Source organism: Canis lupus, chromosome 30, assembly GCF_011100685.1.
Source record: "Canis lupus familiaris isolate Mischka breed German Shepherd chromosome 30, alternate assembly UU_Cfam_GSD_1.0, whole genome shotgun sequence".
Taxonomy (NCBI): Eukaryota; Metazoa; Chordata; class Mammalia; order Carnivora; family Canidae; genus Canis; species Canis lupus.
In genome coordinates, this window is record NC_049251.1 from 16,352,269 (window position 1) to 16,367,546 (window position 15,278).

Sequence of the window (15,278 nt, forward strand, 5' to 3'; positions counted from 1 at the left end):
AAGGTGGGGGGAGAATTGTAGATGACTGGTCCTGGAGATTAGTCTACTCAATGAACTCAAGTTTGGTATCTAAAATACATTATCAGAAGGTTTGTCACGTGAATCAGGAGACATGTTTGTTCAGCTTTGACCTCAGAATAAAAGCTAAATCAATAGATAATAAAGCAAGAGAAAAATCTATTTGGCTCAACTGAAGGAAAAATTGTTTAATAATCAAAACTATCCAAAGACAGAACCTCAGAGAAGTTCCAAATTCAGTCAATAAACACAAAGGTTGAAATTATGTTATAGATAGGGTGACAGTCCCAGATTATGCCCATTGTCTCAGCAAAATAACTAATAGGATCCCCTTCCATTCCTAAAAGTATCCTGGTTTGGAAGATAAATTATCTATTCTCCCTAGTTTGGGAGCATCATCAGAATAATTAAAGAAAAACTGAGCCATGTGGGACTCCACACCCCTCACCCTTTCCTACTAAAGAGAAATGGTAAGTTTCCCTCTTGTAAGGGATAAAAACAAAGATTGGATAGGCAGCCAGTAAGAATTCTGTAGAGAGAAGTGGATAAAAAAGTTTGAAATCATAATTCCACACTGAGATTCTAAAATGAACTTAAGCTAACTTTTTTTAAAATTTTTTTTATTTATTTATGATAGTCACAGAGAGAGAGAGAGGCAGAGACACAGGCAGAGGGAGAAGCAGGCTCCATGCACCGGGAGCCGGATGTGGGACTTTATCCCGGGTCTCCAGGATCGCGCCCTGGGCCAAAGGCAGGCACCAAACCGCTGCGCCACCCAGGGATCCCTTAAACTAACTTTCTTATGGTACCAGAGAAGTCAGTCAGGTTTTTCCATTTGTAGAAAGCAACTCTTCTTCCCGTATTTTTTGACTATTGGTGTGGAATAGTGTCACCATCTGCAACCTAACCAAAAGGCACCTGGAAAGCCACAGACGTAATAATGTGGCCTTGTTTCAGAGCAAGCTTCACAACCAAGGAACATGAATGAAACCAAGAATAATTAGACCTGCTAGAGAAGTCAAGATAGGGGTACCAGCAGCCAGAGATTTATATCACTGATCTGGATATAGGAATCTGATTGCTGTCTTGTGCTTAATTCCTTGAAGAACAAGCTCTCTCTGGTCAAGCCAGAACATTCTTACAAAGATATATACACAGGGTTACAGCTACAATCTTACCTACATGCACACATTCATGCAACACACATATATTTATACCTATACATATATAGCTCCTAACCAACTCCTAGGATCACTTCTAAAGTATCTTCCAGTTTGTTTTTTTTTTGTTTTTTTTTTTTGTATCTTCCAGTTTGATTTTCATGCCTAACTAGCTCACCTTTATAAGAAACTGCAGAAAAAGCCAGATTCAAAATACAACAGTAATCTGACCACTGGTTTCATAATCGTGGACATGAATTTGAGACATTTTTAACACAAATGATTTAATTAATTTTCCAACTACAAAATATAAAATATGGCAATTGCCATCTTTTCATTTTATGATTCGCAGAACCAAACTATTTGGTCCAGCAAACTACAAAACAAGGTAAAAACCACTTTGAAACTGTTGGGGTTGGTGGTTTTTCCGTTAACTTCTCAACTGTTACTAAACTTGCCCAATTTTATCCACTTGATTGATTTATGGATTACTTTCATAAACCATTTGCCAACAAAGGAAACTGCATTTGCAGTGCTCACTCCACACAGGAAGTTATTTCTCTTCCTGCTCCATGGTTTCATTTCTTGGTCTTGGTTTAAATTTATACCACTATAGCCAGGCAATAATGAGCTCTAAGATCTAATACCAAAATTAGCTTATTTTATTCTAATTTCAATTACACATTGCTTGGAAACTTTTTAATTTCATGGCATTGCAATGAGGAAAGTAAAATTTTTAAAAATCTGTGCGTCTTTACTTGAAATTTACTTCACAAACAGATGAAATGGAACAAGTTTATGAGGACATTGAAATTATCTCAAGCCTGGAATAGGTAAATAACAAGCAAACATTTCAGAATTTTAGAGTTCAACAAGATTTTTAATTACCTTAATGTGCCATTTTAGAACACTTAGAAATGGGAATTCAGAGGCTAAAACAAAAGATTAAAGCGGACCAACCAAATTAAAGAAATAAGGAATCAGACAAATGCTTAGCCAAAGAATAACACTATTTAAATAAATAAGATGTCAAAAAGATAAAATATTTATACTTTAAACTCTTAAATTCAGAAAGAAAATGAAGTCTAAAAATTACCTTTTCTCCTACAAGTAAATTATTTATAAAAGAAAAACTTATCACATAGAATAATTTACACAGATATTAACAGCACACAAAACAGAAGACATTTTTAATGTTTGCTAAAAAGCCACTGTTGCTATGGGAATACCCCAATACAAAACACAGCAACCAACAACCAGAAACCCATAACAAATGCAAGTTACTGGCACTTTCCACAACTAATTCCAACTTGTCACACTGCTTGTCATCATCTGTACTCTTCAGTTGGTGCATAAATTGCTCTGGTAATCGGCCTATTGGTGAGGATCTACAGTATGTTGGTGCTGAAACTACGCTGCTCATAAAGAAAAGAAAGAGAAACCCACATTTCTCATCAGGCTGGGGCTTAAAGCAGGACTCAGATGTCTCCCAGCATTCTGATATCCCAAGAGTTCCCCTCCAAAAAAAATAGAGTTTTACCTTCCCATGGACATGGATAGCCAACTATGTAAGAAGATTCATTCAAAAAAATGTACTTAATTTCAGTGAGCCTGAAAGTTTTTAGACTACTTCTCTCCTTTTTTGTTGCAAATGCTTGATTGGACCATACTCCACTGCATTCTTTTTAGCGTGGTTTTTTTCTTCCCTCTGACTTTCAAATCCCAACTTAAAAATAAATAAATAAAACTATTTTCTTCAGGTCCTCTAATAGCTCCCTTGTGACATAAAGATGTTTTTCTTACAGTATGGAAGTTCCTCAAAAAAATAAAAAAAGAAATACCATATGATCCAACAATTCCAATACTAGGCATTTACCCAAAGAAAATGAAAATACTAATTTAAAAAGATATATCCACCCCAATGTTCATTGTGGCATTATTTACAGTAGCCAAGGCATGGAAACAGCCTAAAGTGTTCATGCATAGACAAACAAATAAGGAAGATGTAATATATATACAGTTGAATATCATGCATCCACAAAAAAGGATCATGCCATTTACAACAACACGGAGGGACCTAGAAGGTACTATGCTGAGTGAAATAAGTCAGACCAAGAAAGACAAATGCCATATGATCTCATTCATATATGGAATCTAAAAAGCAAAACAAATGAATAAGCAAAGAAACCAAAAGCAGAATTAAACTTATAGAGAGCAATGTGATGGCTGTGGGAGAGATGGAGGGAGGATGGGCAAAATGGGTGAAGGGAGGTGAGAGGTACAGGCCCCCATTTATGGAATGAATAAGTCACAGGGATGACAGGTACAGCATAGGGAATACAGTCAATGGTATTGTTAATAGCACTGTATGGTGACAGATGGGAGCTACTATACTTGTGGTGAGCATAGTGTAACCTACAGCTTTGTTGACTCATTATGCTGTACACCTGAAACTAATGTAATATTGTGTGGCAACTATACTCAAATTTTAAAATCTTTTAAAAAAATAAAGATATTTTTCCTTAGTCCTTAACCTCATGAGCACCAGCATTAGATATGGTTATCTACGCCCTGTTTCCTGACAGGCTCCTTTCCCCTGGCTTTCATCTCACTCTTCCTCTGTTTGTTCTCAATCTCTGCTGCTCCTGCTCCTTCTTGGGCTCCCCCCTTCCCTTCTATCCCTGTTCTGCACAGATCATCCATCAACTCCTCAACAAGTTCTATTTTTTTTCCCTAGCTTTAAGCATCTTCTTCCAACTGATATCCCTGTTCTACAGCTATAAGCCCACATAGTTACATTCCATATTGCCTGGGTATCTCCATTTGGATATCTAGTCTATTTTATCTGGAAGGCAAATAAAATTCTCTTTCACTTTGTGACTCCTCAGCTCCTGAGAGCCTATTACCTTATACTCGATTTTTTTTTAAACAATCTCAGGTAGGTCTCACCTACCTGAACAATAATTCCCTATGACATATCCCTCACCCCCAATTAGGTCCAAATACAGGACTTTGCTCATGTCTCCCCTTCCTAATGTTGATGGTACAAACAAACATCAACTCCCATTTCCTTTGGCAAGATTTCTTCAAAAACACTTGCCCTAACACTTACAAACCACATCACACAATTAGGATTTAGCATTACCTTTTCTTTATTACCTATTACCAAGTTTGTTCTTATGAGCTAGTCTTTTCTCCCTGAGCAGATCATATATGCTCAGGTAGAGAGCAGAACCTACATCCCTGTTTTAGTAATCCCATTAGCATTCAATGCATTGCCATTCTAAGCAGATAAGGCCTTCTAGCATGTACTTTGGGGCTCACTAAAAATAGCTTGCTCATCTCATTTTCCTCATTTTTTTATTGAAGTATAGTTGACACACAATGTTATATTAGTTTCAGGTGTACAACACAGTGATTTGGCAACACTTACCATAAGTATACTTCCCATCTATCACCATACAATACCATTGCAATACTATTGACCAAATTGTCTATGCAGTACCTTTCACTTCTGTGACTTATTCATTCCATGCCACTTTCCTTGTGTATGTGTATCCCTTTGAGCTTTATTGTTTATTCTTGTTGTATACTGCCTCAAATCTTCTTCAGAGAGTAAGTCAGTCAACAAACACACATTTCTAGGCTTAGAGTAGGCATGTTGTGAGTATATTGAATATTGAAAGTCATTTTTATTTCTATAAAAATAAAATTCTCGGGCAGCCCTGGTGGCGCAGCAGTTTGGTGCCGCCTGCAGCCTGGGGTGTGATCCTGGAGACCTGGGATTGAGTCCCACATCGGGCTTCCTGTATGGAGCCTGCTTCTCCCTCTCCCTCTACCTGTGTCTCTGCCTCTCTCTCTGTGTCTATGAATAAATAAATAAAATCTAAAAAAAAAAAATTCTCTTGCTCCCTCTACCCCTCCCCACCCCCTCCTACTCATGCATGAATGTATTCTTTCTCTCACTCAAATAAGTAAGTAAGTAAGTAAATAAATAAATAAATAAATCTTAGGGGAAAAGAAGGACAGTGAACCTTCAATTCACCTCCACACACAGGAACACAAAGTTTTACTGTTATATGCCAGTCTGGTCTCAGAAACACAGGCATATCATTATAATATGGCCTAAAGAGATCCATAACCTCATTCAAGCTCACATACCCAGAATAATGGTGGGCCATATTTTTCTACTCTCCTCTTACCCACCTATTCTAAGAGAAAAGAGAAGTGGAAATATATAAAACCCTAGATAAATGGGTGAGAGAAAAAAAAGTTTGTTTTGAAGGGAGTCTTGGTGATGTCATTGTAGCAATGACTGAGAGTCAGTCAAATTGTCACAGTGAATGAACACTCTTTGGAAAACACAAATGATCGTTGTTCTAGCAAGCACAAAATCACAAGAGCAATAGCAAATTCCATCCAAAAACCATGATATTGACAAAATGTTTTAAGATTCTAGGAATAAATCAAAGTATCAGAACTGCAAATTTTGGATGGAAGTCTTTCTTTATAAACGTGCAAGACTATTTGGTCACATTTTCACAAACTTATATAAGTCTGTGCACTTCCTAAATTTAATCAATAATTTAGCAAAAAAAGAATATTAGAAACTTCCAAGCTATGCTTGTGCATGAAATATATTCAGACATTAAGTGTCCAGGATTGCCGAAGTTTCTGAGTTTGAGGCAGGATGACTTCCTCATGACTCAAATGAGTTCATCTCCCTTCGCAATTTCTGTTGACATTCAAGAGAATTGGATGAGGATGGTATGTGTCTGTGCCTATGTGAAAAGAAGGGAGAGAAGAACCAGTGGGATAACCAATGTTTTCCAACACCATTTCTTTATTTTTAAACAAAATCAGAACAGACAGCCATAATTAATCTAACACTTTTTCCTGACATTTTTTGACATCAACACATCTTAATACAACTACAACTGTTTTCACAGCTTCCACCACTAAACACTTTGAACTCATTTTAATGGGAATAATGAGTCTGGATGCTTGGCTCACTTTCACAATCTTTCTAATATTTTTAACATTAACATTTTAATATAACTGTTTTCATTACTAGCATTATACATTCCTATTATTAACCAGGAAAACTTTGAACTCCTTTCTATTGAGAACAATAATTCCAGCAGTTCACTGGTTCTCCCTACACTCTCCAATCTTGCTTTCTATACACGTCTTGGCAGTTCAAAATCCTGCTTATAATTTTGTTTTCTACCTTCCAATTTTCACAATATCATGTCTAATTTACCAATTAATTTCACCTACAATCTTTAACGTTGTCTTTTGTTAATGTTCTAAACCCTTTACCTCTTAAAAGCACTTTTTAAAAAGATTTTATTTATTTATTTATTCATTCATTCATTCATGAAAGACAGAGAGAGAGAGAGAGAGAGAGAGAGAGAGGCAGAGACACAGGCAGAGGGAGAAGCAGGCTCCATGCAGGGAGCCTAATGTGGGACTCGATCCTGGGACTCCAGGATCACGCCCTGGGCCGAAGGTGACGCTAAACCACTGAGCCACCCAGGGATCCCCTTAAAAGCATTTTTGATCATTTTTTAAGCCTGTGCTATATCCTATAATATGCCTTGAAACTTTAGGCTTTGTTGATAAATTAAGTTTTCTAGGTATTGAAATATCTTCCTTCAACCTTCAAAGAGAAACATTTGCTTGGGCAGGTTTAGGGCTTATGGATATCAGACCATATATCTGATCTTTGTGTAAATTTTTCTCCCAAGTTCTCATTTACAAATGCTAAGGGTAAGATTTAAGGTCATTCTTAGCCTCATATTTGTAAAATCTGTTATGTCCTTTATCTGCCTTTGTCTACAGAGTATAAATATTTTATAAGTAGGTATGTGAGGGAAGGAGATGAGATTTGGGAGATTTTGTTTGTTTTGTTGGTGTTTTCAGGATTGGTCAAAAGAGTAGCATGGTATCATGGGAAAAACAGGCTTTGGAATCTGGCCAATCTGAATTAGAACTTTGCCATCTAGTAGCTCTGGAAATGGAGATCCATTTCTTGCTTGGTTTGGTGGCAGATTAACAGTGTACAAAGCACCTGGTATGTAGCTAAACACATAGCTGTAAGAATGGGAGCCACTATCTAGCTATGCAACCGTAGCAAGTCACTTGAGTGAGATTTCCGTTCCTCAATATTTTCACACATAGAAGATAATAAAAGTACTCTTGTTCCTCAAATTGTAGTGAGGTTAAACAAGTTTAATATAGTAGAGTGCTTAGAACCATGCTTTTCACATGGAAAGGACTGCAGGTGTGTAAGCTTATTATTAGTACCACAATCTTTATTACTATTACTATCATTGTTAGTCATGGATCTACCCATCAAATTTCAGAAAAATTTCCTAATCTCATCAAATGCTTTGCACAGAGTAGGTAATCAATAAAACCTCCTTGAATAATTCTTATTTCCATGTGGCTTATTTGGCAGGGCAGAGAGTGGGTCCCTATGACAACAATCATTTACAGTTAGCCTTCTTGTTTCTCTAACCATTACACCATCAGCAACTTCTATACCTTCAGTATAAAAGATCTGCTAATTTTCTGGCATGATACTTGCAACAAAAACAGCTTACAACCTTAGCCAATTTTTCAGGATTTTCTTAACATTGCTGTTATCGCTATCTTACTCTATTTGATGCTTTATAAATTTATCTGTAATTTATTGTGAATACTTGCCCACTGCCATCTTAGGTTTAAGAGATAAATCCATACAAAATGTTTAGCACAGAGCCTGGTACACAGTATAAGATATGTATGTATGCATGTATATTTACTAGTCTCACTATTATCACATATATTATAAAAATTATCTCATTTAATCTTAAATTAATAGTCCTATGAGGATTATTTCACAGATGAAATAACTGATGTTCAGAAACAAATTGAGATCAAAAGTTAGCAAATGAGAGAAAGGATTCAAACTATGGTCTATGTTATCCCAAAACACTCTTTCCACTACATTTGGGGGGACTTCACCAATTCTCCTTGATCCTTTTCATTAAAAGTTTCAGTTTATTCCTCCTCCTTTTCAGCATTAAAGTGGGTATGCTTTTCCATGATAAGTGTTCTCCTTAAGTTCTACTGGGGTCTCTTCAAATCCCCTTTCCTTTGGAGTAATAACCTTTAAAGCTGGGCAAAGCTAAGCAAAAGGTCCCCTGGGCTCCATCTTTCTTATAAACACCTTACATATAGGAATGCCTGGGTGGCTCAGCAGTTGAGCATCTGCCTTTGGTTCAGGGTGTGATCCTGCAGTCCTGGGATCGAGTCCCACGTCGGGCTCCCTTTGAGGAGCTTGCTTCTCTCTCTAAGTCTCTGTCTCTCTCATGAATAAATAAATAAAATCTTAAAAAACAATCAAATAAAATAAACATCCTCCATATAGCAAGTGGTTTAAAACCCTTAAAATCAGATATAGATTCAAATCCCATCTCTACACAGACTAGTTCATATTGTCATTGTGTGTTACTCTACTTTAATCCTTACAATAACTATGAAATTAGTACTTGTATCATCCCCAACTTGTAGCTGAATAGATTAGAGCTGAGAATGGCCTCATAGTTCACCGTATGGCCAGCCATCCAGTTGGGAGTTCCCAAATCGAGACAGTATCAGCTGTGTCTATTGGGAGAACCTGCCTCATCCTCTCTGAGCCACAGAAGTGATCAACAGACCAGGGTTACCTGTGCCCCTCTCTCCTCTGCATCCTTCCTTTCTTAACTCTTGTCCTTCCTGGTTTTGCCAGCTCATAATGGGTTTTGTTCTTTCCTTGGAAGGTTTTAATCAGAGACCAAACTGCTTTTTTGATCTGCTGCAACCATGGAATACTGTTCTACTATTTTGTTAGAAAGCTCAAGAGAAAACACAGCTGCATCCACAAATCTGTGTGCTTTTGTTCAAAATCTTGCAAGCTCAAGAGAAAACCATCTCTGTATCATTGTGTATTACTTTTAAAAGATCTGAAACAATCATAGCAAACTGTTAGCATCTATTTAATCTGAGTGGTAGGCACACAGGTATCTTTTCCAATAATGTTCTGTAAGTTTGAAATATTTCATAAATTAGGTAAAAATAACTATAAGTAGAAAAACCTATATGCTCTCACAAAGGCAAATAAAATATGGCTTTTCTTATAGAGTTACTACTTACAGAATGAAAATACTTGTTACACACTGGAAAAAAAGTAAACACGGTCAAATAATTATATGCATAATTAACCCACAATAGATTACATATTACTGTATTTCCATAAGATCTTAAAATATACACATATCTACTGCTCTGATTCAGGGTTTAATGGTCAAGGCTTTCAAGGGTCATCCTCTACAGTTAAAGGAATGGCTGTAGAATGGATAAAAAAAAGGCATGGGGCCAAGTCTGGTGATAACCAGAGGGGCCAAATAACTAGAAGCCTCACGGAGTGGCATAAAATGAGGGATTTTAGTCTCTTTCTCTCAAACTATGAAACATGTTCATCAGCTTCCTGAGAAGGATTCTTTCTTTCAAGGGCAGACTTATGTTAACCAAGCTTACAAGATTGACAAATAAAATCGGAGTTCCAATATATTACTTTACAATGAGAAATCTTTCAGCGAGCCTGTGTAGTGATTCCCCGTAGGTAAACTGTCATTGAACAACAAATTATAATTATGTGATTAGCACAGCATGAAAAAGAGGAATTGTTGAATATTTAATGGTACCAAGCTACAATAGCCCAATGCATCCAACTCTGTATATGGGAAAGACCTGCCAATAAGAACGAAATGCTAAAAATTATCTGTTGGGCAAAACTCTCTATCATCTGGCTAGTGCCTAAATGGACACTGCCATAGTTTGCCCTGCCTTCATAGTCATCAAAATCCTCTTTAATGGAGACTTTCTTTCATGAAATGTGACAGTGTACTCAATCTTACAGCAGGTCTTTAAGGTAAATGTCACCCAGAAAATCAATTCTACCCATTATCTTTTTTAGAGTTTATAAAAGACTCCATGTATCAGCTTAGTCTGAATCATAGAAAGATGAAAAGATCTTTATGAGGAGCCACCATGTAATTCATGAAATTGTTCATCAATATATCCCAAGTTCCTAGAACAGTGCCAGTCACTTAATAGACAATAAATATTTCTAATTTAAATGAGGAAAATCCTCATTAAAAATCTTAAAAAGTCATTCAGTATAAACTTAAAGCCTGAACATGTTAACTGATCATTCTCACTTGATAAAAACAATCATTCAGGACCTAGGAACTTTGTCCTACATATACTTTTCCACATTCAGCCTGAGTTACTTACAGAAAATCTCCCAAAAGCCATTTGTTACCCATCAGCCAATACACCACTTCTATCACCAAGTATTACCATAGAAGCCCATTTTTTATTTTCCTATGTACTCTGAGTAAATAGATCAGCACCAAAATGAACTAAGCATCAATTCTTGAGGAAGAAATTTTATCTTCTTTGTGTACCAAAGAGCAAACCAACCACTCTTACTACAGGACAAAATAAGTATATAAATATTACTAAAATCTGTATTTTATAGAAAAATATAGCACCTTAATACTAAAATGGGCCAAAATAAAAGAAATTTTTTGGTGAAGTCATAAAGTTCTAGAAGACATGAGTTCAACTGCCCTTAAGGTAAAGCCCACCCAGCATATGTGTGCTATGTATGTTTTACTCACTGCATACTGGAACTTTTCATTATATTCACGGTCATTGGCTTTCACTGTCCGTTCCACTTCTAAAGAGAAAGAGAAATCAGGTATGAAATTAAATTTTTGACCCAAAGAAACATATAACTCATTAAACTAACATCACTTAGGTTACTTTGATTGTCGTCAAGGTTGCAAGAATTCTTTCCTTTGAAATTTGAAGGGCATTGGTTTTTTCCAGCCTAAATGTTGGAACATGTGTTGGAAAGTCCCAGAATGGAAAGCTGAAATGTGTCTCATTGTAATTCTGATGCCAGCCATAAAACAAAACATTATGTGTCTCTAATTTCTACACCTCTTTAGCTCTACAAAGACCCTTTCTCTTAGCTCTAAGCAATACCTAAAGGAGAAAGCTGCTGAAAGTCAAACACCATCCTGGGGAGGGATTTTTTTTTTTTTTTTTTTTTTTTTGCTACAAAGTGACAAAATATGAGATAGCCAAACAAAACCATCCTGAAGCGGTCAGTGAGGTCACTAACCTTATGGTCAATGAGCAAAGGTGATATTTCTAAACAAGGCTTATTGAGAGAAACTGCACACCACCAGGAGACTGAGACCTGCTCTTTGCTGGAAGGGCAAGTTGCCAAAAAAAAAAATATTAATTTCTGTGCCATCGTAATCTTTGAGTTGTTCTTTTATTTTGTTGTTTGTTCTGGTGTTTGCATTTGTTTCCAGAAGATGATAGATAGATAGATAGATAGATAGATAGATAGATAGATAGATAAATTTGTAGAGGGAAAGAAAAGATAGTGCCCCAGAAACCAACAGCAGAGCACGTTTTTGTAGTAAATGTAGCAAGTTCTTGCTCCATTTTACTGAATTTAGAGTTGACAAAAGGGTAACAATGGAATAATGAAAGTTATGAGATGAAGAACAGCAAATTAATCACCAGATGTCAATGTTGAACATTCATGGCAAGTGACTTCATCATTTCACCTAGGGTTTCCTTAATCCCACAGTTCTCCACATGGTTAAGTGACAGGTGGTAAAAAGCATAGGGATAGTGGTAAAAGTCCAAGTTTGGAGAAGGTACATACAACCACAGAGATAAAGGAGACTGGAGGGTGGAAAGTTAGTTGGAGTCATATAGTAGGGATGGAGAAAGGAAGAGTAAGAGGAAAGCAAAGAGAAGAGCTGAACATAAAAATGAGAGGGAAAATATGAGGGAGATGAAGGGGATTTTATCACCACCACCATCTTCCAAAACCAGGCACAATGATTTGTACAAATTGACTACTTTTTCCCAAAAGTCCAAGAGGAATGTAAATGTTTCTACAGCCTCTTTAGTTCAAGTCTCAATATGACATTGCATTCACCTCTGAAAACTGCTTCTGACAAATGACATCCTGTCTTTGGTTATGGTTGAGTCTCTACCTTTTGTGGAATGTTTGTCTGTCTGACATCCACCTACATGGCTTTCTTCTTTCCTATGTAATAAAGTCAGTTCTCTGTGGCTGTTCCTGTTTTCAAGGCTAGCTCACCTAATTTCTGGTAAAATCAATATTGGACTCATATCCACAGGAGATCTCATCTGAGTGGGCTTACCCCTAAATATATAACTCTGAAGTCCAGAACTCACCCGGAGGCATCCTCTTCACCAACCATCCCCTGAAGGAAACATTTCAAACCCTGGCTATAAAAGCACTATCCTCCCCTTCTTACTGGTTCCTTAACAAAGAGCAAAAATATCAAAGCCCAAAATGCTATTTTGGAGGGTGAGGGGACTTAAAGCTTGAAAAGCTGGATGATTTGCTTAAACATCCCTATCTCAATGCAGGCATAGTAAAACTGCTGATAGGAAAACAACATATGGTATTGGGAGGGCAAAGGTTAATCTGGCTCACCTCTCAGTCTGCTTATAATTTAAAGATTAACTCTAAATCAAAACTTAGATATGCTAATTTATACATTAATTGCCTTTAGTTTATATCATATACATTCAGATGATAATCATTTTTAAATTTCACATTTATATTGAGCATACCAGGGATAGAATTCCATAGTTCTGCACCAAATATTACTAACTCCAAACACCAGAATCTTGACTCCTGTCCAGTGTCTTCATGTAACTACCCTCCCCAAAAACAGAATAACCTTTTCCCAAAGTGTCCAGAAGAGTAATTTCTGTGGTAGGAAAGTTTGGATATTTTTCTGAGTGTCCACTTTGCTCTTGTCCCATGAGACTTTGTTAGAACCAGAAACTCCTCTGTTGGCCTCTAAATCTAAATCTTTATCATCTCTCTGTACTTCCAGTAGGTATGGTCTTTCTGAACTGTGTCTTTTTTTTTAATATTTTATTTATTTATTCATGAGAGACACAGAGAAAGAGAGAGAGAGAGAGGCAGAGACACAGGCAGAGGGAGAAGCTGGCTCCAAGCAGTGAGCCCAACATGGGACTCGATCCCAGGTCTCCAGGATCACGCCCTGGGCTGAAGTTGGCACTAAATTGCTGCACCCAGGCTGCCCGGAACTGTGTCTTTATAGACCAACTCTGGCATATTTTCCATCCCTTCACTAAGCTTTGCAAAATTCTGGCTTTGGTTCTATATCTCTACAATTTTCTGCTTTTAACCTAACTATGCTAGGTCAAGAACGACCAGGACATGAACAGAAATCTCACAGAGGAAGACATAGACATGGCCAACATGCATATGAGAAAATGCTCTGCATCACTTGCCATCAGGGAAATACAAATCAAAACTACAATGAGATACCACCTCACACCAGTGAGAATGGGGAAAATTAACAAAGCAGGAAACAACAAATGTTGGAGAGGATGCGGAGAAAAGGGAACCCTCTTACACTGTTGGTGGGAATGTGAACTGGTGCAGCCACTCTGGAAAACTGTGTGGAGGTTCCTCAAACAGTTAAAAATATACCTGCCCTACGACCCAGCAATTGCACTGTTGGGGATTTACCCCAAAGATACAAATGCAATGAAACGCCGGGACACCTGCACCCCGATGTTTCTAGCAGCAATGGCCACTATAGCCAAACTGTGGAAGGAGCCTCGGTGTCCAACGAAAGATGAATGGATAAAGAAGATGTGGTTTATGTATACAATGGAATATTACTCAGCTATTAGAAATGACAAATACCCACCATTTGCTTCAACGTGGATGGAACTGGAGGGTATTATGCTGAGTGAAGTAAGTCAGTCGGAGAAGGACAAACATTATATGGTCTCATTCATTTGGGGAATATAAATAATAGTGAAAGGGAAAATAAGGGAAGGGAGAAGAAATGTGTGGGAAATATCAGAAAGGGAGACAGAACGTAAAGACTGCTAACTCTGGGAAACGAACTAGGGGTGGTAGAAGGGGAGGAGGGCGGGGGGTGGGAGTGAATGGGTGACGGGCACTGGGTATTATTCTGTATGTTAGTAAATTGAACACCAATAAAAAAATAAATAAATAAAAAAAAAAAAAAAAAAAGTTGTGTGTGTGTGTGTGTGCGTTTACATATATATGTAAACGCACACACACACACACACAATGGAATATTAGCCATAAAAAAGAAGGGAATCTTGTCATTTACAAAGACATGAATGGAGCTAGAGAATATTATGCTAAGTGAAATAAATCAATCAGGGAAAGACAAAAAAAAAAAAAAAAAAAAAAAAAAAAGAACGACCAGGACAGTGGGTGAGGGGATAGAAACCCCTCTTGGCAATAAGTCACATCCTATAAGAAAAGGAAGCTGAAAACAAATCTTCCATAAACAACTCCCCTGGAGAACTGCTCAAAGGTTCAATGACTTAATACCCAATATTTCATAGGCATTGCAGGACCCTTCCAGCTGTGAGAGTATTGAAAGAAAAGTACCTGCCAGAAGATTGAGGATTTACTAGGATAAGCTCACTGCTACATAATCGTTATTACTGAATTTGTGTGATTCCAAAAAGGAGTAAAGTGCTACACAAGGATGTATAAAATATAGCGAGCCAGCATATACTTTAAGTGTAGTTCAAAGAGCTTCCAGTTCAAGATAGGAAACTAAATGTGTCCTACCTCCTTTCCTACCAGGTCTCACTGAAATAACAGAAATATGTTTTTTTTTAAAAAGAATAAAAACATAACAATGCTAGAAAACAAGAGTGGAGGCTAGCAGAGGTTCATAAATTTTTTAAATTCCCAGTGAAGCCCCAGAAAATTCCAAATTCAGTCAGTACAAAGGTTGAAAATGTGTTATAGAGTGACAATCCTAGTTTATGTCTATTGTCTTGGCAAAATAACTTTTCACTCTCAAAAGTGTCCTGGCTTAGAAGATAAATTATCTGTGCACTCTAGTTTTGGAGCACCACCAGAATAATTAAAGAAAAATTGAGTTAGGTGAGCCCCCCCTATACCTCTACTCT

The 15,278-nt window shown here is 37.1% G+C and overlaps 1 protein-coding gene across 4 annotated transcripts in view; it reads right to left on the reverse strand.

Annotated features, from left to right (window-relative positions):
- Positions 1-15,278, reverse strand: part of ATP8B4 (ATPase phospholipid transporting 8B4 (putative)) — a 237,960-nt gene that overhangs the window by 177,421 nt on the left and 45,261 nt on the right. For all 4 annotated transcript variants that reach the window (XM_038580388.1, XM_038580389.1, XM_038580390.1 and 1 more), the window contains one exon: positions 10,892-10,950. In XM_038580388.1, the coding sequence (XP_038436316.1) occupies positions 10,892-10,950 (59 nt within the window). The remainder of the gene's footprint in view (positions 1-10,891; positions 10,951-15,278) is intronic.